Here is a 22,878-nt window from a genome sequence, read left to right on the forward strand (position 1 = left end):
TCAGACCACATTCTGCTACTGAGAATAAACCATGCTGCCTTCACAGCCTTGGCAGTCTGAAACATCTAGAGGAAACAGAGGAATACTGCTAACGAGAATAAACCATGCTGCCTTCACAGCCTTGGCAGTCTGAAACATCTAGAGGAAACAGAGGAATACTGCTAACGAGAATAAACCATGCTGCCTTCACAGCCTTGGCAGTCTGAAGCATCTAGAGGAAACAGAGGAATACTGCTAACGAGACAGTGCTCATGAAGGAGGAATACTGCTGCCGAGACAGTGGTCATGAAGGAGGAATACTGCTAACGAGACAGTGGTCATGAAGGAGGAATACTGCTGACGAGACAGTGGTCATGAAGGAGGAATACTGCTGACGAGACAGTGGTCATGAAGGAGGAATACTGCTAACGAGACAGTGGTCATGAAGGAGGAATACTGCTAACGAGACAGTGGTCATGAAGGAGGAATACTGCTGACGAGACAGTGCTCATGAAGGAGGAATACTGCTGACGAGACAGTGCTCATGAAGGAGGAATACTGCTAACGAGACAGTGGTCATGAAGGAGGAATACTGCTAACGAGACAGTGCTCATGAAGGAGGAATACTGCTGACGAGACAGTGGTCATGAAGGAGGAATACTGCTAACGAGACAGTGGTTATGAAGGAGGAATATTGCTAATGAGACAGTGGTCATGAAGGAGGAATATTGCTAACGAGACAGTGGTCATGAAGGAGGAATACTGCTAACGAGACAGTGGTCATGAAGGAGGAATACTGCTAACGAGACAGTGGTCATGAAGGAGGAATACTGCTAACGAGACAGTGGTCATGAAGGAGGAATACTGCTAACGAGACAGTGGTCATGAAGGAGGAATACTGCTGACGAGACAGTGGTCATGAAGGAGGAATACTGCTGACGAGACAGTGGTCATGAAGGAGGAATACTGCTGACGAGACAGTGGTCATGAAGGAGGAATACTGCTAACGAGACTGTGGTCATGAAGGAGGAATACTGCTGACGAGACAGTGGTCATGAAGGAGGAATATTGCTAACGAGACAGTGATCATGAAGGAGGAATACTGCTAACGAGACAGTGGTCATGAAGGAGGAATACTGCTAACGAGACAGTGGTCATGAAGGAGGAATACTGCTAACGAGACAGTGGTCATGAAGGAGGAATACTGCTAACGAGACAGTCGTCATGAAGGAGGAATACTGCTAACGAGACAGTGGTCATGAAGGAAAGGAGACAAGGAAAGGATCCTGTTAGGGACACAGCACACTGTATATGTAAATGAAAGTGTGATACTGATGTCTCTACTGGTGGTGTGACACTTCTTTGTTCCCTCAGGAAGGAAGTCTCTCAGCTCACGCTTCAGACGACAGAGCGGAACAGCTACAAGTCTGAGGTAAATGTTTTTTAACCCTAATTTTAAAGTCATTTTCAACCTTTTCATATATTTCTTATAATGCAAATACTGTCTTGTCTAGATATGCTCTGTTCCAGGGCATCAACATGACACTGAACACACTGACAGATATATAATCAATATGTGGGAGTACCTTTAGACCTATTGACCTGTGCTATTGATAAGTTGATGTTATTTATCTCAGTCAGAGCCCTGAACTGGCCAACCCTCACATTGCCCCAAGACTCTCTCTGTCTTACCTATCTTTTAGACATCTCCAAAAAGGAACTCCCCTGGGGAAAAGGAGTGCTGGAAGTATAGGCTCATATGAGCTGTGTGGAGGTCTCCTAATGCAAGCCTTTGTTGATTCCCCATTACACAGGTAACCCGACTCAGCTTGGTCTCCGCTCATGTAATCTAACATTCTCACTCTGTACAGTTAGAGTTTTACATCCCAATGTTGTTTCACCTGGAAAGGTTACCTAGGGTGGGCTGAGAAGGATTAGGCTCTCTCTCGCTCTCTCCCTTTCCCTCTCTCTTTCTCTTTCTTCTTCTCAGTTTCACATCATCATCAGAACCGAGAGATTGATTTTGATATGGCTGTTTTGTGTTTGTGTGTGTGTGTGTGTGTGTGTGTGTGTGTGTGTGTGTGTGTGTGTGTGTGTGTGTGTGTGTGTGTGTGTGTGTGTGTGTGTGTGTGTGTGTGTGTGTGTGTGTGTGTGTGTGTGTGTGTGTGTGTGTGTGTGTGTGTGTGTGTGTGTTGTACAGCGTCACATCTCATGTAGTGTAGTTGTAAATCTACTGACTGACTTCAGGGTTAACTGATCAATACAAAATGGCAGCATGTGTTTGTACTGTATGTGTGTGTGGAAGGGGATGATACATATGCATGTGTACATACAGTATAAGTGCGTGTGTGTGTGCGTGGTCAGAAGGTGACACACTGAGCGAGTCTGGAATGCCGTCCTGTGAGGAAGGAGGAAGTAACAATGGAAGGGGGAGGAGAGAGAGAGGGGGGGGGGGGTAAACCAGTGGGGTAGGTTTGTGTTACTGTATAGATACATAATGCAAAGATGACAGAGAACACACAGAGAGAGGGAGCTGGGAGGAGGATGAGGATGATGGTAACAGTACTCTCTCCCACTACTACCACAAAACACAGCTTCTGATTGGATCAGCTTGGACTCCTAAGTTTCTCTGAAGGTAAGGTGTGTTTCTGTGTCTTTGTTAAATTTGGCTTTAGAGTGAATGGGGCCATGTTGTTGCCAACGGATACGCAGGTGGGAGGCTTTGTGAGCTGGGTGAACAGGTGTTTCTGTAAACTGACACTGGGACTTACCTGAGTCAAAAAAGAGCTGGTACACATAGAAAAACACACATTACCACCAAATATGGAATTAATACACTCTCATGGATTAAGTCTTCTTGTTGATATGTGTTATTCATTCATTTTTGGGATGTTCAAACTTTCTGATATAATGATATATCATGTAGATTAGTTGTACTGTGATGTTTTCAGCTGTTTACTTTTGGCTGGGATGGTGACAGTTGGGTGACAGTTATTCTGTTCACTGATATGACAGCAGTCTGCACCCATTAGACAGTTAGCTTTGCATAACGCCCCAGAGATGAAATAGTTTACAGTGGGAGGTTATATGTCAATCCGTAGGTGAATGACTGGATAACAAGTCAAGAACCCATAACTGAAGGGATGCTTCACTCTAACTTTCACTGGTTGTGAGTACTGTAGTAGATAGTGAGTAAACTATCTTGTACTGAGTAGGGTATCTTGTACTGAGTAGAGTATCTTGTACTGAGTAGAGTATCTTGTATTGAGTAGAGTATCTTGTATTGAGTAGAGTATCTTGCACTGAGTAGAGTATCTTGCACTGAGTAGAGTATCTTGTATTGAGTAGAGTATCTTGTACTGAGTAGAGTATCTTGTACTGAGTAGAGTATCTTGTACTGAGTAGAGTATCTTGTATTGAGTAGAGTATCTTGCACTGAGTAGAGTATCTTGTACTGAGTAAAGTATCTTGTACTGAGTAAAGTATCTTGTACTGAGTAAAGTATCTTGTACTGAGTAGAGTATCTTGTATTGAGTAGAGTATCTTGTATTGAGTAGAGTATCTTGTACTGAGTAGAGTATCTTGTACTGAGTAGAGTATCTTGTACTGAGTAGAGTATCTTGTACTGAGTAAAGTATCTTGTATTGAGTAGAGTATCTTGCACTTAGCACATTTTTTCCCTACAAGATATTCTACTATCTAGAACCAAAAAGGGTTGTCCACATAGGAAAACCCTTTGGATAACCTTTTTTTGATTCCAGGTAGAACCCTTTTGGTTCCAGTTAGAACCCTTTTGGTTCCAGGTAGAACACTTTTGGGTTCCATGTAGAACCCTCTGTAACCCTTTCTACAGAGGGTTCTACATGGAACCCAAAATGTTTTATACCTGGAACCAAAAACGGTCTACCTGGAACAAAAAAGTGTAATCCTATGGGGACAGATGAAGAACCCTTTTGCAACCCTTTTTCTAAGAGTGTACTGAGTATAGTATCTTATACTGACAATAGAGTATCTTGTACTGACAGTAGAGTATCTTGTACTGACAGTAGAGTAACTTGTACTGACAATAGAGTAACTTGTACTGACAGTAGAGTACCTTGTACTGACAGTAGAGTACCTTGTACTGACAGTAGAGTACCTTGTACTGACAGTAGAGTAACGTGTACTGACAGTAGAGTATCTTGTACTGACAGTAGAGTATCTTGTACTGACAGTAGAGTAACTTGTACTGACAGTAGAGTACCTTGTACTGACAGGAGAGTACCTTGTACTGACAGGAGAGTAACTTGTACTGACAGTAGAGTAACTTGTACTGACAGTAGAGTAACGTGTACTGACAGTAGAGTATCTTGTACTGACAGTAGAGTAACTTGTACTGACAGGAGAGTATATTTTACTGACAGAGTATCTTGTGCTGAGAGTAGGGTGTCTTGTGCTGAGAGTAGGGTGTCTTGTGCTGAGAGTAGGGTGTCTTGTGCTGAGAGTAGGGTGTCTTGTGCTGAGAGTAGGGTGTCTTGTGCTGAGAGTAGGGTGTCTTGTGCTGAGAGTAGGGTGTCTTGTGCTGAGAGTAGGGTGTCTTGTACTGAGAGTAGGGTGTCTTGTACTGAGAGTAGGGTGTCTTGTGCTGAGAGTAGGGTGTCTTGTGCTGAGAGTAGGGTGTCTTGTGCTGAGAGTAGGGTGTCTTGTGCTGAGAGTAGGGTGTCTTGTGCTGAGAGTAGGGTGTCTTGTGCTGAGAGTAGGGTGTCTTGTGCTGAGAGTAGGGTGTCTTGTGCTGAGAGTAGGGTGTCTTGTGCTGAGAGTAGGGTGTCTTGTGCTGAGAGTAGGGTGTCTTGTGCTGAGAGTAGGGTGTCTTGTGCTGAGAGTAGGGTGTCTTGTGCTGAGAGTAGGGTGTCTTGTACTGAGAGTAGGGTGTCTTGTGCTGAGAGTAGGGTGTCTTGTGCTGAGAGTAGGGTGTCTTGTGCTGAGAGTAGGGTGTCTTGTGCTGAGAGTAGGGTGTCTTGTGCTGAGAGTAGGGTGTCTTGTGCTGAGAGTAGGGTGTCTTGTGCTGAGAGTAGGGTGTCTTGTGCTGAGAGTAGGGTGTCTTGTGCTGAGAGTAGGGTGTCTTGTGCTGAGAGTAGGGTGTCTTGTGCTGAGAGTAGGGTGTCTTGTGCTGAGAGTAGGGTGTCTTGTGCTGAGAGTAGGGTGTCTTGTGCTGAGAGTAGGGTGTCTTGTGCTGAGAGTAGGGTGTCTTGTGCTGAGAGTAGGGTGTCTTGTGCTGAGAGTAGGGTGTCTTGTGCTGAGAGTAGGGTGTCTTGTGCTGAGAGTAGGGTGTCTTGTGCTGAGAGTAGGGTGTCTTGTGCTGAGAGTAGGGTGTCTTGTGCTGAGAGTAGGGTGTCTTGTGCTGAGAGTAGGGTGTCTTGTGCTGAGAGTAGGGTGTCTTGTGCTGAGAGTAGGGTGTCTTGTGCTGAGAGTAGGGTGTCTTGTACTGAGAGTAGGGTGTCTTGTGCTGAGAGTAGGGTGTCTTGTGCTGAGAGTAGGGTGTCTTGTGCTGAGAGTAGGGTGTCTTGTACTGAGAGTAGGGTGTCTTGTGCTGAGAGTAGGGTGTCTTGTGCTGAGAGTAGGGTGTCTTGTGCTGAGAGTAGGGTGTCTTGTGCTGAGAGTAGGGTGTCTTGTGCTGAGAGTAGGGTGTCTTGTGCTGAGAGTAGGGTGTCTTGTACTGGCAGGAGAGTATGTTGTACTGGCAGGAGAGTATGTTGTACAGACAGGAGAGAATGCTGTACAGACAGGAGAGTATGTTGTACTGGCAGGAGAGTATGTTGTACAGACAGGGGAGTATGCTGTACAGACAGGAGAGTATGCTGTACTGACAGGAGAGTATGTTGTACTGACAGGAGAGTATGTTGTACAGACAGGAGAGTATGCTGTACAGACAGGAGAGTATGTTGTACAGACAGGAGAGTATGTTGTACAGACAGGAGAGTATGTTGTACAGACAGGAGAGTATGTTGTACAGACAGGAGAGTATGCTGTACTGACAGGAGAGTATGCTGTACAGACAGGAGAGTATGTTGTACTGGCAGGAGAGTATGTTGTACAGACAGGAGAGTATGCTGTACAGACAGGAGAGTATGCTGTACAGACAGGAGAGTATGCTGTACAGACAGGAGAGTATGCTGTACAGACAGGAGAGTATGCTGTACAGACAGGAGAGTATGCTGTACTGACAGGAGAGTATGCTGTACTGACAGGATAGTATGTTGTACAGACAGGAGAGTATGCTGTACAGACAGGAGAGTATGTTGTACTGGCAGGAGAGTATGTTGTACTGGCAGGAGAGTATGTTGTACAGACAGGAGAGTATGCTGTACAGACAGGAGAGTATGTTGTACTGGCAGGAGAGTATGTTGTACAGACAGGAGAGTATGCTGTACAGACAGGAGAGTATGCTGTACAGACAGGAGAGTATGCTGTACAGACAGGAGAGTATGTTGTACAGACAGGAGAGTATGCTGTACTGACAGGAGAGTATGCTGTACAGACAGGAGAGTATGTTGTACAGACAGGAGAGTATGTTGTACAGACAGGAGAGTATGCTGTACTGACAGGAGAGTATGTTGTACTGACAGGAGAGTATGTTGTACTGGCAGGAGAGTATGTTGTACTGACAGGAGAGTATGTTGTACTGACAGGAGAGTATGTTGTACTGGCAGGAGAGTATGTTGTACTGGCAGGAGAGTATGTTGTACTGACAGGAGAGTATGTTGTACTGACAGGAGAGTATGTTGTACTGACAGGAGAGTATGTTGTACTGACAGGAGAGTATGTTGTACTGACAGGAGAGTATGTTGTACTGACAGGAGAGTATGTTGTACTGACAGGAGAGTATGTTGTACTGGCAGGAGAGTATGTTGTACTGACAGGAGAGTATGTTGTACTGACAGGAGAGTATGCTGTACAGACAGGAGAGTATGTTGTACTGACAGGAGAGTATGTTGTACTGACAGGAGAGTATGTTGTACAGACAGGAGAGTATGCTGTACAGACAGGAGAGTATGTTGTACTGACAGGAGAGTATGTTGTACTGACAGGAGAGTATGTTGTACTGACAGGAGAGTATGTTGTACTGACAGGAGAGTATGTTGTACTGGCAGGAGAGTATGTTGTACTGGCAGGAGAGTATGTTGTACTGGCAGGAGAGTATGTTGTACTGACAGGAGAGTATGTTGTACTGACAGGAGAGTATGTTGTACTGGCAGGAGAGTATGTTGTACTGACAGGAGAGTATGTTGTACTGACAGGAGAGTATGCTGTACAGACAGGAGAGTATGTTGTACTGACAGGAGAGTATGTTGTACTGACAGGAGAGTATGTTGTACTGACAGGAGAGTATGTTGTACAGACAGGAGAGTATGTTGTACTGACAGGAGAGTATGTTGTACTGACAGGAGAGTATGTTGTACTGGCAGGAGAGTATGTTGTACTGACAGGAGAGTATGTTGTACAGACAGGAGAGTATGTTGTACAGGCAGGAGAGTATGTTGTACTGACAGGAGAGTATGTTGTACTGACAGGAGAGTATGTTGTACAGACAGGAGAGTATGTTGTACAGACAGGAGAGTATGTTGTACTGACAGGAGAGTATGTTGTACTGGCAGGAGAGTATGTTGTACAGACAGGAGAGTATGTTGTACTGACAGGAGAGTATGTTGTACAGACAGGAGAGTATGTTGTTCTGACAGGAGAGTATGTTGTACTGACAGGAGAGTATGCTGTACAGACAGGAGAGTATGTTGTACTGACAGGAGAGTATGTTGTACTGACAGGAGAGTATGTTGTACAGACAGGAGAGTATGTTGTACTGACAGGAGAGTATGTTGTACAGACAGGAGAGTATGTTGTACAGACAGGAGAGTATGTTGTACTGACAGGAGAGTATGTTGTACTGACAGGAGAGTATGCTGTACAGACAGGAGAGTATGTTGTACTGACAGGAGAGTATGTTGTACAGACAGGAGAGTATGTTGTACTGGCAGGAGAGTATGTTGTACAGACAGGAGAGTATGTTGTACTGACAGGAGAGTATGTTGTACTGACAGGAGAGTATGCTGTACAGACAGGAGAGTATGTTGTACTGACAGGAGAGTATGTTGTACAGACAGGAGAGTATGTTGTACTGACAGGAGAGTATGTTGTACTGACAGGAGAGTATGTTGTACAGACAGGAGAGTATGTTGTACAGACAGGAGAGTATGTTGTACTGACAGGAGAGTATGTTGTACTGGCAGGAGAGTATGTTGTACAGACAGGAGAGTATGTTGTACAGACAGGAGAGTATGTTGTACAGACAGGAGAGTATGTTGTACAGACAGGAGAGTATGTTGTACAGACAGGAGAGTATGTTGTACTGACAGGATAGTATGTTGTACAGACAGGAGAGTATGTTGTACTGGCAGGAGAGTATGTTGTACTGACAGGAGAGTATGTTGTACTGACAGGAGAGTATGCTGTACAGACAGGAGAGTATGTTGTACTGACAGGAGAGTATGTTGTACTGACAGGAGAGTATGTTGTACAGACAGGAGAGTATGTTGTACTGACAGGAGAGTATGTTGTACTGACAGGAGAGTATGTTGTACTGACAGGAGAGTATGCTGTACTGACAGGAGAGTATGTTGTACTGACAGGAGAGTATGTTGTACTGACAGGAGAGTATGTTGTACAGACAGGAGAGTATGTTGTACAGACAGGAGAGTATGCTGTACTGACAGGAGAGTATGTTGTACTGACAGGAGAGTATGTTGTACAGACAGGAGAGTATGCTGTACTGACAGGAGAGTATGTTGTACTGACAGGAGAGTATGTTGTACTGACAGGAGAGTATGTTGTACAGACAGGAGAGTATGTTGTACAGACAGGAGAGTATGCTGTACTGACAGGAGAGTATGTTGTACTGACAGGAGAGTATGTTGTACTGACAGGAGAGTATGTTGTACAGACAGGAGAGTATGTTGTACTGACAGGAGAGTATGTTGTACTGACAGGAGAGTATGTTGTACTGACAGGAGAGTATGTTGTACTGACAGGAGAGTATGTTGTACTGACAGGAGAGTATGTTGTACAGACAGGAGAGTATGTTGTACTGACAGGAGAGTATGTTGTACTGACAGGAGAGTATGTTGTACTGACAGGATAGTATGTTGTACTGACAGGAGAGTATGTTGTACTGACAGGAGAGTATGTTGTACTGACAGGAGAGTATGTTGTACTGACAGGAGAGTATGTTGTACTGACAGGAGAGTATGTTGTACAGACAGGAGAGTATGTTGTACTGACAGGAGAGTATGTTGTACAGACAGGAGAGTATGTTGTACAGACAGGAGAGTATGTTGTACTGACAGGAGAGTATGCTGTACTGACAGGAGAGTATGCTGTACTGACAGGAGAGTATGCTGTACAGACAGGAGAGTATGTTGTACAGACAGGAGAGTATGTTGTACAGACAGGAGAGTATGTTGTACTGACAGGAGAGTATGTTGTACTGACAGGAGAGTATGTTGTACTGACAGGAGAGTATGTTGTACTGACAGGAGAGTATGTTGTACTGACAGGAGAGTATGTTGTACAGACAGGAGAGTATGTTGTACAGACAGGAGAGTATGTTGTACAGACAGGAGAGTATGTTGTACAGACAGGAGAGTATGTTGTACAGACAGGAGAGTATGTTGTACAGACAGGAGAGTATGTTGTACTGACAGGAGAGTATGTTGTACTGACAGGAGAGTATGTTGTACAGACAGGAGAGTATGTTGTACAGACAGGAGAGTATGTTGTACAGACAGGAGAGTATGTTGTACTGACAGGAGAGTATGTTGTACAGACAGGAGAGTATGTTGTACAGACAGGAGAGTATGTTGTACAGACAGGAGAGTATGTTGTACTGACAGGAGAGTATGTTGTACTGGCAGGAGAGTATGTTGTACAGACAGGAGAGTATGTTGTACAGACAGGAGAGTATGTTGTACAGACAGGAGAGTATGTTGTACTGACAGGAGAGTATGTTGTACTGACAGGAGAGTATGTTGTACTGACAGGAGAGTATGTTGTACAGACAGGAGAGTATGTTGTACAGACAGGAGAGTATGTTGTACTGACAGGAGAGTATGTTGTACAGACAGGAGAGTATGCTGTACAGACAGGAGAGTATGCTGTACAGACAGGAGAGTATGTTGTACAGACAGGAGAGTATGCTGTACAGACAGGAGAGTATGTTGTACAGACAGGAGAGTATGTTGTACAGACAGGAGAGTATGTTGTACAGACAGGAGAGTATGTTGTACAGACAGGAGAGTATGTTGTACAGACAGGAGAGTATGTTGTACAGACAGGAGAGTATGCTGTACAGACAGGAGAGTATGCTGTACTGGCAGGAGAGTATGTTGTACAGACAGGAGAGTATGTTGTACAGACAGGAGAGTATGCTGTACAGACAGGAGAGTATGTTGTACAGACAGGAGAGTATGTTGTACTGACAGGAGAGTATGTTGTACTGACAGGAGAGTATGTTGTACTGACAGGAGAGTATGCTGTACAGACAGGAGAGTATGTTGTACTGGCAGGAGAGTATGTTGTACTGGCAGGAGAGTATGTTGTACTGACAGGAGAGTATGCTGTACAGACAGGAGAGTATGCTGTACAGACAGGAGAGTATGCTGTACAGACAGGAGAGTATGTTGTACAGACAGGAGAGTATGTTGTACAGACAGGAGAGTATGTTGTACTGACAGGATAGTATGTTGTACAGACAGGAGAGTATGTTGTACAGACAGGAGAGTATGTTGTACAGACAGGAGAGTATGTTGTACTGACAGGATAGTATGTTGTACAGACAGGAGAGTATGTTGTTCTAACATGCCCAGATTCCCGTCATTTGCATAAAGAAAAGAAGTAAGAGGACGCAGATCAGGCTGCCTTTTGAGAATCCGTAGGCGAGCGAGTAAACTTTCACTGCCATCAGTGCTACTTGCTAACATGCAATCATTGGAAAATAAAATTGATGACCTACAATTACGATTATCCCACCAACGGGACATTAAGAACTGTAATATCTTGTGTTTCACAGAGTTGTGGGTGAACGACGACACAGATAATATAGAGCTGGAGGGATTTTCCATGCACCGGCAGAACAGAGAAGCTACGTCTGGTAAGACGAGGGGTGGGGGTGTGTGTCTTTTTGTCAATAACAGCTGGTGTGCGATGTCTAATATTAAAGAAGTCTTGAGGTATTGCTCGCCTGAGGTAGAGTACCTATGATAAGCTGTAGACCACACTATTTACCAAGAGAGTTCTCATCTATATTATTCGTAGCCGTCTATTTACCACCACAGACCGATGCTGGCACTAAGACCGCACTCAACCAACTCTATAAGGCCATAAGCAAACAAGAAAATGCTCACCCAGAAGCGGCACTCCTAGTGGGTCCCGGGTGGCGCAGTGGTCTAGAGCACTGCATCGCAGTGCTAGCTGCGCCACCAGAGTCTCTGGGTTCACGCCCAGGCTCTGTCACAGCCGGCCGCGACCGGGAGGTCCGTGGGGCGACGCACAATTGGCTTAGCGTCGTCCGGGTCCGGGTTAGGGAGGGTTTGGCCGGTAGGGATATGTGGATATTGTAAAGTGTAAAGTGGATATTGTAAAGTGGTTGTTCCACTGGATATCATAAGGTGAATGCACCAATTTGTAAGTCGCTCTGGATAAGAGCGTCTGCTAAATGACTTAAATGTAAATGTAAATGTAGTGGCCGGGAACTTTAATGCATGCAAACTTAAATCAGTTTGACCACATTTTTACCAGCATGTCACATGTGCAACCAGAGGAAAAAACCTCCAGACCACCTTTACTCCACACACAGAGATGCATACAAAGCTCTCCCCCGCCCTGCATTTGGCAAATATGTCCATAATTCTATCCTCCTGATTCCTGCTTACAAGCAAAAACTAAAGCAGGAAGTACCAGTGACTCACTCAATACGAAAGTGGTCAGATGACGCGGATACTACGCTATGCTACAGGACTGTTTTGCTAGCACATACTGGAATATGTTCCGGGATTCATCCAATGGCATTGAGGAGTATACCACCTCAGTCATTAGCTTCATCAATAAGTGCATCGACGACGTCGTCCCCACATTGACCGTACGTACATATCCAAACACGGATTACAGGCAACATCCGCATTGAGCTAAAGGTGCCGCTTTCAAGGAGCGGGACACTAATCCGGATGCCTATAAGAAATCCGGCTATGCCCTCAGACGAACCATCAAACAAGCAAAGCGTCAATGCAGGATTTAGAGTCCTACTACACCGGCTATGATGCTCGTCGGATGTGGCAGCGCTTGAAAACTATTACGGACTACAAAGGGAAACCCAGACGCGAGCTGCCCAGTGACGCGAGCCTACCAAACGAGCTAAATGCCTTGTATGCTCGCTTCGAGGCAAGCAACACTGAAGCATGTACGAGAGCACCAGCTGTTCTAGATGACTGTGTGATAATGCTCTCGGTAGCCATTGTGAGCAAGACCTTAAACAGGTCAACATAGTCCCTGTGCCCAAGGAAGCGAAGGTAACCTGCATAAATGATTACCGCCCCGTAGCACTCACGTCGGTAACCATGAAGTGCTTTGAAAGGCTGATCTTGACTCACGTCAACAGCATCCTCCTGGAAACCCTAGACCCACTCCAATTCGCATACCGCCCCAACAGATCCACAGATGATGCAATCTCAATCGCACTCCACACTGCCCTTTCTCACCTGGACAAAATTAACACCTATGTGAGAATGCCGTTCATTGACTACAGCTCAGCGTTCAACACCATAGTGTCCTCAAAGCTCATCACTAAGCTAAGGACCCTGGGACATAACACCTCCCTCTGTAACTGGATCCTGGACTTCCTGACGGGCCGCCTCCAGGTGGTAAGGGTAGGCATCAACACGTCTGTCATGCTGATTCTCAACACTGGGGCCCCTCAGGGGTGTGTACTTAGTGCCCTCTTGTACTCCCTGTTCACCCACGACTGCGTGGCCAAACACGACTCCAACACCATCAAGTTTGCTGACGACACAACAGTGGTAGGCCTGATCACCGACAATGATGAGACAGCCTATAGGGAGGAGGTCAGAGAACTGGCAGTGTGGTGCCAGGTCAACAACCTCTCCCTCATTGTGAGCAAGATAAAGGAGCTGATCATGGACTACAGTGAAAGGTGGGCCGAACAGGCCCCCATTAACATCAACGGGGCTGTAGTGGAGCAGGTCGAGAGTTTCAAGTTCCTTGGTGTCCACATAACCAACGATCTATCATGGTCAAAACACACCAAGACAGTTGTGAAGAGGGCACGGCAAAACCTTTTCCCCCTCAGGAGACTGAAAATATTTGTCATAGGTCCCCAGATCCTCAAAACGTTCTACAGCTGCACCATCGAGAGCATCCTGACCGGTTGTATCACTGCCTAGTATGGCAACTGCTCGGCATCTGACCGTAAGACGCTACAGAGGTTAGTGCGTACGGCCCAGTACATAACTGGGGCCAAGCTTCCTGCAATCCAGGACCTATATAATAGGCGGTGTCAGAGGAAAGCCCATAAAATTGTCAGAGACTCCAGTCACCCAAGTCATAGACTGTTTTCTCTACTATTGCACGGCAAGCGGTACCGGAGTGCCAAGTCTAGGACCAAAAGGCTCCTTAACAGGTCCTACCCCCAAGCCATAAGACTGCTGAACAATTAATCAAACGGCCACCGGACTATTACATTGACCCCCCCCCCCCCCATTTGTTTTGTACACTGCTGCTACTCGCTGTTTATTATCTATGCATAGTCACTTCACCCCTACCGACATGTACAAATTACCTCTAATCTGTACCCCTGTACACTGACTCGGTATCGGTACCCCCTGTATATAGCCTCGTTATTATAATTTTTTTAACTTTAGTTTATTTGGTAAATATTTTCTTAACTCTTCTTGAACTGCACTGTTGGTTAGGGCTTGTAAGTAAGCATTTCACAGTAAGGTCTACACTTGTTGTATTTGGCGCATGTGACAAATAAAGTTTGATTGGATCTTGTACAGACGGTAAATAGATGAGTAAATAAACTGGTGGTTCAGTAGGTTGGAACATGCTGATTGCAACACCAGAGTTGAGGGTCTGATTCCCACACGGGCCCACATATACTGAGTGGCTTTGTATAGAAATGTCACGTTCACTGTCTTCAAACTCCCTGTCATAGATGAACCAAGGTGCAGCTTGTAATTCCACATCTTTAATAAAGTCAAACCTTCACAAAAAACAAGTAAACAGAGACCGAACGTGACACAACCGAGGCGCACACAAACACACACAGAAAATAATAATTACCCACAACATAGGTGGGAAAAAGGCTGCCTAAGTATGATTCCCAATCAGAGACAACGATAGACAGCTGCCTCTGATTGGGAACCACACTCGGCCAAAAACAAAGAAATAGAAAACATAGAATGCCCACCCAAATCACACCCTGACCTAACCAAATAGAGAAATAAAAAGGCTCTCTAAGGTCAGGGACAAGAAGTCCATCACCATGCTATTGTTCTAACAGCAGGTCAACAGTACCCTACGGTAGTGACAGTGTAGATATCAGTAGCTCCATCTGAAAGCAGTGCCCATTCAAACTGCATGGAAAGCAGTTTCACTCAGTTCTGCTTTTGTTACAATCTTATCTGATCACATTCAACTCTGTTTGACTGAGCCCTTTGTGGAGCACTTTGAATCTCTGTCTGTGTTTTGATTGTTTCATTTGACGAGAGAGTGCATGCATATGCGTGTGTGTGTGCGAGAGAGACAGAGAGAGAGAGAAAGAGAATGAGAAAGAAGGAAGGAAAGAGAGAGATTAGGCTGTATCTGTGTAATACATTGTTTCCTAGTGTCAGAGTGGATTGTTGTCTGATTGGTTTTTCCAGTTTGATTTTAGGTTGTCGCCAGTCCAGTCGACCCAGGACATGTTTCTAGTGTAAACAGCTGTTAGGACATACCCATTTAAGTGACGTGTTTAGGTGGTGAGTGTGTGTGTGTGCAGAGGGAGACCTCTATGTGAATGGACTCATTGAGTCAGTATGAGGGGAATGTATGGAAGGCAGCAGAGTTTCACTGATGAGGTAACCTCACTTCACTGAGATGGTGGTTGGATGGAGACTTACTATAGAGTTTGGAATGTTCTTTTTTTTCAACTTAATTATTTTTTTCATGAGTTTTTTGTTGTTGACCCTTTCATTTCTTTACATATCTCTCTTTTTCTGTATTTTCTTCTTCTTTCTATCTCTCTGTCTCTCTCTCTCTCTTTCTGTCATCTCCTTTTCAGTCTTTCTCTTTTCTGTCTCTCTTTGTCTCTTTCTGTCTCTGTCATCTCCATTCCTGTCTCTCTCTCTCTCTGATGACTGTAATCTGGCTACTGTGTGCTACTAACTGTACTGTATCATTACATTTGACCATAGTGTCCAGAATACCGTTACCTCAGCATTCCTAACCATTTCATTTCAAAGATGGAATTTTCTCAGTAAAAATATGCAATGTTTTTTATATGTAAGTATAACATAACATTTGACATATGATATATTTCTTTATGTTTGCAGTGTTCTGAGGCTTATGTGTGACCGCTCACCCAGGAAAACTTCACTGCTGAGGACCTCTGTTTGACTACTGGAGCCGACACCACAGAGACACAGAGAGGAATGGACAGAGAGGGAAGGAGAACTAACAATCATCTCTGAGTGTGTGGGAGACAGAAATGCAGAGAATCTTCATGGATGGAATCTCAAACCTGTGGATATACAAGTGAGTGTCTGTTGATATCTGGAGCACCAAACATGAGCAGATTGCAGTTCAACCACTCTGACGTTTCTGCTGGGGCAGACAAACACCTTTCCTACCAGGCCTGTGCTGCTGTCGAAGGCTTCTGTGATGATTTTGACCAGTGGTTAAACTGCAAAAAGGATTACTGGGATTCTTAAACTGTCACCTTTTACTACATACTACATTTGGAATAATTCAACTCGCACTGAACCCATTCCCCAGTGAGGGGAAATACACAACAGGCTCCACAATGGCCACCGGACAGTTGAGACAGAGTGGTGGTGTGAGGGACGTGATCCCAGAGGATGGCAGTGACAGGGGAGGAAACTGTGGCAATGCAGGGAAGTTGGCTGGAGACCAGGGCAGGACAGAGTGGAGAAGGATAAACCTGCCCAAAAGGAGTAAGAGTTTAGACTGGAGAGGAAGGGGGGCTAGCCCTGGCGAGGGGCTCAGGACGGGGCTGCTGAGGTGTTCTGGGAACCTAGGGGGGTCCACACTTAAACGAGCAGAGAGTTTGGAGAGTAGGGGGGCAGGAGAGAGCAATGTGTTGTCCAGGTTGAAGGCCTTTAACTCAGTTGGACCAGGGGAAGTGATGAGCCCCGTTGGGGGGTCAGAGTGTTCCCTTGGTGAAGGGGTGTCCCCTGTGGGTCTAGGGTATGTGGCTCTATCTCTGGAGAGGGCCAGTGGGGGCCAGTCCCTCCCCACCAGGCTGAGGTCTAGTCCAGGTCCTGGGTCTGGAACCAGAAAACCAGCCCGTGGATCTCTTGGATCCTCCAGGGGTCAGAGTATCTGGGACCGGATACAGAAGCTCTATGGGACTACTGGGCCTGATAAAGCTACTAACAGAGATGAGGATGTGAAGGACTCAACCAGAACCAAGCGTCTCTCAGCACCGGTAGGAGACTGGTCTCTATTGGAGAGGGATGGGGGGGATACAGCAGCCAATCGCAGGAAGTCCACCACAGACTCTGTCTTTGTCTCCCCCCTCTCCTCCCCCTTTTCCTCCACCTTTCCCTCCCCCCTCAGTGGTTTATCCAGGGGGGAGAGGAACGGCCTGCTCTCACACACACCCCTGGTAGAACAGAACACCACACACACACCCCTGGTAGAACAGAACACCACACACACACCCCTGGTAGAACGGAACACCACACACACACCCCTGGTAGAACAGAACACCACACACACACCCCTGGTAGAACAGAACACCACACACACACCCCTGGTAGAACAGAACACCACACACACACCCCTGGTAGAACAGAACACCACACACACACCCCTGGTAGAACAGAACACCACACACACACCCCTGGTAGAACAGAACACCACACACACTACACACACACCACAGAGACATCAGAGTAGTGCAGTCAAGGTGTCTGGTTTGAGCCCCTCAGTGTCTCCGGTGTCAGGGTGGACCACACCCACACTCTCATACAAACCCTCACACACACCGTTAGTGGAGGGGTCATCAGTGTGCATTAGGGACCCCTCACTATCCCCTCCATTAGGAGACAAACAGGAGAGAGGGATTAAGGAGGTGACAAACACTGTGGGCAGAAAGAGTGGAAGTAGTGAAGACAGCGAAAAGGAGAGAATAAGGGTGGGGAGCATGGCTCAGGAAAAAGAGAAATGGACTGATGTCGAAGGAAAAAGGCACAAGAAAAAGGAGGTGGAGAAGCGAGGGAGAGATAACGCTGAAGTCTCTCTCCCCCAGCACAGACTATCAGTGACACCCACCAGGGACTCTCCGCCTATCACAACGTCCGGAGTAGGGGTCACCACAGGGTCAAACCCCCTCCTGACCAATCAATCTGACACCTATGACAGGAGCAAGACCCCTGGTAGAGGCGTGGCCAGGGAACAGAGCCTGTCAGAAGATGTGTTTGAAGCCAACACCCCACAGAGGATAACATTACAGAACACTGAAAATACCAAGTTACCTGGGAAACTGGTAGTGCCCTCTGCAGCCAGTGTGAGGAACAAGATCCACCAGTTTGAAGCTCTGACACAGACATCTCAGGTCCCAGTGCCCAACTACCTGAAGCCCAGACGGGCTTTCTCTGTCCCGGAGCAGCTCAGTGAGTCTGGAGAGGGAGTCGGGAAGAGTGGGTTGGATAGACAGGTAGGTGGGGTGGGGGGAGTATGGGAGAGAGGGAGAGGAGAGGGAGGGATTGTAATTATGGATGGGGTGAGAGGACGAGGAGAAGGGGTAAGGAAGAGTGTGCCAGATAAAGCACTTGGTGGAGGGAGAGGAGGTGAGGTAGTGCGAGAAGAGAGGAAGACTGATAGAGGGTGGGCGGTGAGGTCTATGTCAGTGGATGAGGTGAGGCTGGGGAGCAGGGAGAGAGGGGGAGTAGGGGAGAGAGGGGGAGTAGGGGAGAGAGGGGGAGTAGGGGAGAGAGGGGGAGTGTGTTATAGAGGGGGAGTAGGGGAGAGAGGGGGAGGGGGGGGGATAGGCAGAGTGGGTTATAGAGGTTTAGTACGGGGAGTGGGGGAGACAGGAGGAGTGGGGGAGACAGGAAGAGTGGGGGAGAAGGCTGTTGGCTCTGGTACATTTTCCAACCTCAAGGTTAAACTAGACATCCCTCTGAATGGCAAAACCACCAGAGACACTCTGATAGACTTTTCCATTGATGAGCCAGACCTCCCCAATCACACAGTCACACCCCAGGACTGGAGTAGGAGAGGCACCAACACAAAGACTACTACAGTCACTGCCAAGGACACTTCATCCTCCCAGCTGTCTAACTCTATGAACAACTCCAATGACGTTCCAGGTGGCCCTGACCAGTCTAGGAGGCCTCACAGTAGAGACTCACCTAACCTGCCATCTCCAGTGAGCGATGACGACAAGACACCCACCAACACCCCCCAGAACTCCCCCTTCCACCCCCAGAACACACCTCCCACCTCCCCACACCTCCCCACTACTTCCCTGCAGCCTAAACACCAACAGGGTGTAGATTCAGGCCTGGCTGCCCTGAAGAACCCTCCAGTCTCCACACACACAGCCCAGGGTAGGGTCACTACTGACCCTGCTATCCCAGTCTCACACTCTGGCCTGGGGAGGGATTCCCTGTCCCTTCCCCTCACCTCCTCCTCCTCCAGCAGCCTACCCCTCCTCCCCACTCTGGCTCGATGGAACTCAGAGGAAGGGGGATGGAGTGATGAGGATACTGATGATGAAGGTACAGAGAAGGACGAGGACTCCACCTACGACTCAGACTCTGCTGAATCCTCGGTGACCGTCACCAGCGCCATGAGCCAATCACATCGCAGGAGCTTCTCTCTCAGGTGGGTCACTTCTATTTTCAACTGATGATGAAAATACTACGCTAACACAACAAGCACCATGTTTAAAAGTCAATTAACAGTTAGAAAGGTGTGATTATTGTCAGGCTACCTGTTACTTGTTTTTATCTAATCATTCAACTTTATCTTTGAGTTTATTCCCCCACTATGTCTCTCTCCCTCAGTCTGGCAGAGCTGTGTAACTTCGGAGAGGTGGACTATGATCCCCAGTCTTCCTCTGACAGTGAGGAGTGGCCGTCCAGCCGGTCAGCCAGCCGGTCAGCCAGCCTGTCGTCTGACGTGTCGGCACTGTCCTGTGTGTCTGTCCTGGGCAGTGATGAGCTGAACCGCCTGCTGGACGACGTAAAGGGCCTGGGGGACACAACACTGCAGGTACTACAACTATCTTCACTATACCAGACTAAACAACCAGCTAAAACATTACATTAGTGTTATTCCATTCTAATTAGCATTAATAATAGCATCAGTATTTGTCAATGCTCAACTGCCATCTTGTGCTGTTGCTGTTCTATCCCCCTCGCTATCTCTCCCCGCTCTATAGAACTATGAGGATGTCCAGGTGGTGGTTCTCCATAAGGATGTTGGTGTGGGACTGGGCTTCACCATGGCAGGAGGAGTGGACCAGAACAAACCTGTCATTGTGAGTACTACTCAACTAGTACCAATGCTTCCATGTTTCTGTGAGCGACTCAGGTCGCCCACACAATTCAAGACCACATTAGCCCACTGATCTAAAGCCTAGGCATCATGTTTTTTCACTTCGTGGTCTACTCTGACCTCTGATGTTTGTCTTCCAGGTCCATAAGGTGTTCCCGGCAGGGGTGGCTGCTAAGGAGGGATCCATCCAGGAGGGAGACAAGGTCCTGTCAATCAACGGCACAGCGCTGTGTGGCTCCTCCCACTGGGAGGTGCTGAGGACACTAAGGAGGGCACGGACTCAGGGGATGGGCGTGGTCGTTTTGAGGAGAGGGGGGGTAACAGACCCCCGTAAGGGAGGAACAGTGACTGACAGTCGAGGAGGGACACAGACAGAGCCTGCTAACACTGGTGAGATGGATCAGCTGGTTGGAGCATTGCAGTAGCACTTTTTAGAACTGTGGTAAAAGTTATCTAAAGCAGAACAACATTGATCAATGTTCCAAAGTAATTTCAGCTTCTCTCTTCTCACCCTGAACATGTTGTTTTTCCACAGCTTCTCTCTTCTCACCCTGAACCTGTTGTTTTTCCACAGCTTCTCTCTTCTCACCCTGAACCTGTTGTTTTTCCACAGCTTCTCTCTTCTCACCCTGAACCTGTTGTTTTTCCACAGCTTCTCTCTTATCACCCTGAACATGTTGTTTTTCCACAGCTTCTCTCTTCTCACCCTGAACCTGTTGTTTTTCCACAGCTTCTCTCTTCTCACCTTGAACCTGTTGTTTTTCCACAGCTTCTCTCTTCTCACCCTGAACCTGTTGTTTTTCCACAGCTTCTCTCTTCTCACCCTGAACCTGTTGTTTTTCCACAGCTTCTCTCTTCTCACCCTGAACCTGTTGTTTTTCCACAGCTTCTCTCTTCTCACCCTGAACCTGTTGTTTTTCCACAGCTTCTCTCTTCTCACCCTGAACCTGTTGTTTTTCCACAGCTTCTCTCTTCTCACCCTGAACCTGTTGTTTTTCCACAGCTTCTCTCTTCTCACCCTGAACCTGTTGTTTTTCCACAGCTTCTCTCTTCTCACCCTGAACCTGTTGTTTTTCCACAGCTTCTCTCTTCTCACCCTGAACCTGTTGTTTTTCCACAGCTTCTCTCTTCTCACCCTGAACCTGTTGTTTTTCCACAGCTTCTCTCTTATCACCCTGAACCTGTTGTTTTTCCACAGCTTCTCTCTTATCACCCTGAACCTGTTGTTTTTCCACAGCTTCTCTCTTCTCACCCTGAACCTGTTGTTTTTCCACAGCTTCTCTCTTATCACCCTGAACCTGTTGTTTTTCCACAGCTTCTCTCTTCTCACCCTGAACCTGTTGTTTTTCCACAGCTTCTCTCTTCTCACCCTGAACCTGTTGTTTTTCCACAGCTTCTCTCTTATCACCCTGAACCTGTTGTTTTTCCACAGCTTCTCTCTTATCACCCTGAACCTGTTGTTTTTCCACAGCTTCTCTCTTCTCACCCTGAACCTGTTGTTTTTCCACAGCTTCTCTCTTCTCACCCTGAACATGTTGTTTTTCCACAGCTTCTCTCTTATCACCCTGAACCTGTTGTTTTGACAGAGAACGTAGGCAAATGTGTGTGTGGGAGTCATTTTGACCGTGTGTGTGTATCCTGTGTGTCAGGTCAGAGGGTGTGTGTGAGGCTGGAGAAGCGCAGCAGAGACCTGGGCTTCAGTCTGGAGGGAGGAGTGGGTTCCAGCCTGGGAGACAAACCCCTCACCGTACAGAAACTCTTCCTGGGTGAGAGATCAACCTACCTACAAAATATAATAGTATTAGTGAACGTTACTTGATCATCTATTTTATTCCTATTACTGTTTCCTCCCTATTGAAAAAATTATATATTCTGTTTTCATGTTATCATCTTGTGTATATATTCTGTTTTCATGTATTTTCAAGAGGACCATAATGGAAATAAGTTTAAAGTTTTTTGTCATTCTCATTGATTTAAAAACTGCAATAATGCATTGTGTCCACACATATTGTGTTTTTAAATGGCCAAATAAATCAAATACACTTACTGTATATCACCACATGGTAGTGGAGATGGCCTTTCTATTGAGGTCATTCAAATGAATGTCTCTTTAGTCAGCCGAAACACGTGTCAAACTCCAAGCTCAGACCATTGGTTATGAGGTGTCTGATAAAGATATCAAGGTAAACATCCACTAACAATAAGCCCTTCTTCTCTTTCAGGTGGTCCAGTGAACCAGGTGTCTCCAGGTGACGAGGTGTTGGAGATCGAGGGTGTGAGCTTGGTGGGCCTGAGGAGGCTGGAGGCCTGGACCATGATCAGAACACTGCCCCCTGGGCCTGTGGATGTGGTACTACACCGTCCTCACAAACCACAGTGACAGGAATGAACATTGATATGTACCCTCGATATGCTTATAACAAGGCACTGAAGCATTGTACTCCTATGAGGTTGAAGTGAGGGTTGCCAATCTGATTCTGGATATGTGGTTCGGGTCAACTTCTACCTCAAGTGAGAGGGATGATATGTATTGCACCAGTCATACGATAACAAAGCACTGAAGAGACCAGTAAACATTGAGGAGAGGGCCTGTCTGTATATAGGGTCAACCCAGGGTATGAAGAGGGAGAGAGAGATCAATACAGAGGTCATTTATTTAATTTTGTAGAAATATGCTTAATGTTTCTTTAATACCTAGTCTGCCCATTGTTTTATATGATGAAATGTAAGGAGTTTGTATATGGCTGTAATATATATTGTGACTAGAAAGTTCATATCCGTCCTCTGTCTACTAAATCCTACAATAACCCCATGGTTGAAAACGGTCCCTGTTTAAACACAGTACATGGCGGCAGGTAGCCAAGCGGTTAAGCGCATTAGGCCAGTAATCGACTAGGTGTAAAATATGTTGATGTGTCCTTGAGCAAGGCACTTAACCCTAATTACTGCTGTAACTCACTCTGTATAAGAGCATCTGCTAAATTACTCAAATGTAAATGTACATTGTTTTACTTACAGGGGGCGCTAGAGGATCACATATTATCTGGCCACTTATGCTGCCCACAAATA

At 46.4% G+C, this 22,878-nt stretch overlaps 2 protein-coding genes and 1 long non-coding RNA gene across 3 annotated transcripts; all 3 read left to right on the top strand.

Annotated features, from left to right (window-relative positions):
- The first annotated feature begins 1,311 nt into the window (after positions 1-1,311).
- On the top strand, positions 1,312-11,122 carry LOC120047808. The gene is made up of 3 exons (XR_005476932.1): positions 1,312-1,411; positions 1,683-1,793; positions 11,078-11,122. It is a non-coding gene; the product is annotated as an uncharacterized LOC120047808 (long non-coding RNA).
- A 3,727-nt stretch (positions 11,123-14,849) lies between these two features.
- Positions 14,850-17,297, top strand: LOC120047344. The gene is made up of 3 exons (XM_038992868.1): positions 14,850-15,140; positions 15,615-16,969; positions 17,250-17,297. The coding sequence occupies exons 2-3, from the start codon at positions 16,085-16,087 to the stop codon at positions 17,295-17,297; spliced, it is 933 nt and encodes a 310-aa protein (XP_038848796.1). The 5' UTR covers positions 14,850-15,140; positions 15,615-16,084.
- A 152-nt stretch (positions 17,298-17,449) lies between these two features.
- LOC120047345 (pro-interleukin-16-like) lies at positions 17,450-22,583 on the top strand. Its single transcript, XM_038992869.1, has 7 exons — positions 17,450-17,918; positions 18,321-19,134; positions 19,317-19,524; positions 19,694-19,792; positions 19,950-20,199; positions 21,459-21,575; positions 22,032-22,583. The coding sequence occupies exons 1-7, from the start codon at positions 17,450-17,452 to the stop codon at positions 22,187-22,189; spliced, it is 2,115 nt and encodes a 704-aa protein (XP_038848797.1). The 3' UTR covers positions 22,190-22,583.
- Positions 22,584-22,878: the final 295 nt, after the last annotated feature.

This window comes from Salvelinus namaycush, chromosome 5 (genome assembly GCF_016432855.1).
Source record: "Salvelinus namaycush isolate Seneca chromosome 5, SaNama_1.0, whole genome shotgun sequence".
NCBI lineage: Eukaryota > Metazoa > Chordata > Actinopteri > Salmoniformes > Salmonidae > Salvelinus > Salvelinus namaycush.

Excerpts from the sequence above, each read along its gene's own strand:
- LOC120047344 (XM_038992868.1), top strand. The coding sequence starts at position 16,085 with ATGGCCACCGGACAGTTGAGACAGAGTGGTGGTGTGAGGGACGTGATC. Across the intron at positions 16,970-17,249 it reads ACACCACACACACACCCCTG|GGTGGACCACACCCACACTC; the intron begins GTAGAACGGAAC and ends CTCCGGTGTCAG.
- LOC120047345 (XM_038992869.1), top strand. The coding sequence starts at position 17,450 with ATGGCTCAGGAAAAAGAGAAATGGACTGATGTCGAAGGAAAAAGGCAC. Across the intron at positions 19,135-19,316 it reads CGCAGGAGCTTCTCTCTCAG|TCTGGCAGAGCTGTGTAACT; the intron begins GTGGGTCACTTC and ends TCTCTCCCTCAG. Across the intron at positions 19,793-19,949 it reads ACCAGAACAAACCTGTCATT|GTCCATAAGGTGTTCCCGGC; the intron begins GTGAGTACTACT and ends TTTGTCTTCCAG.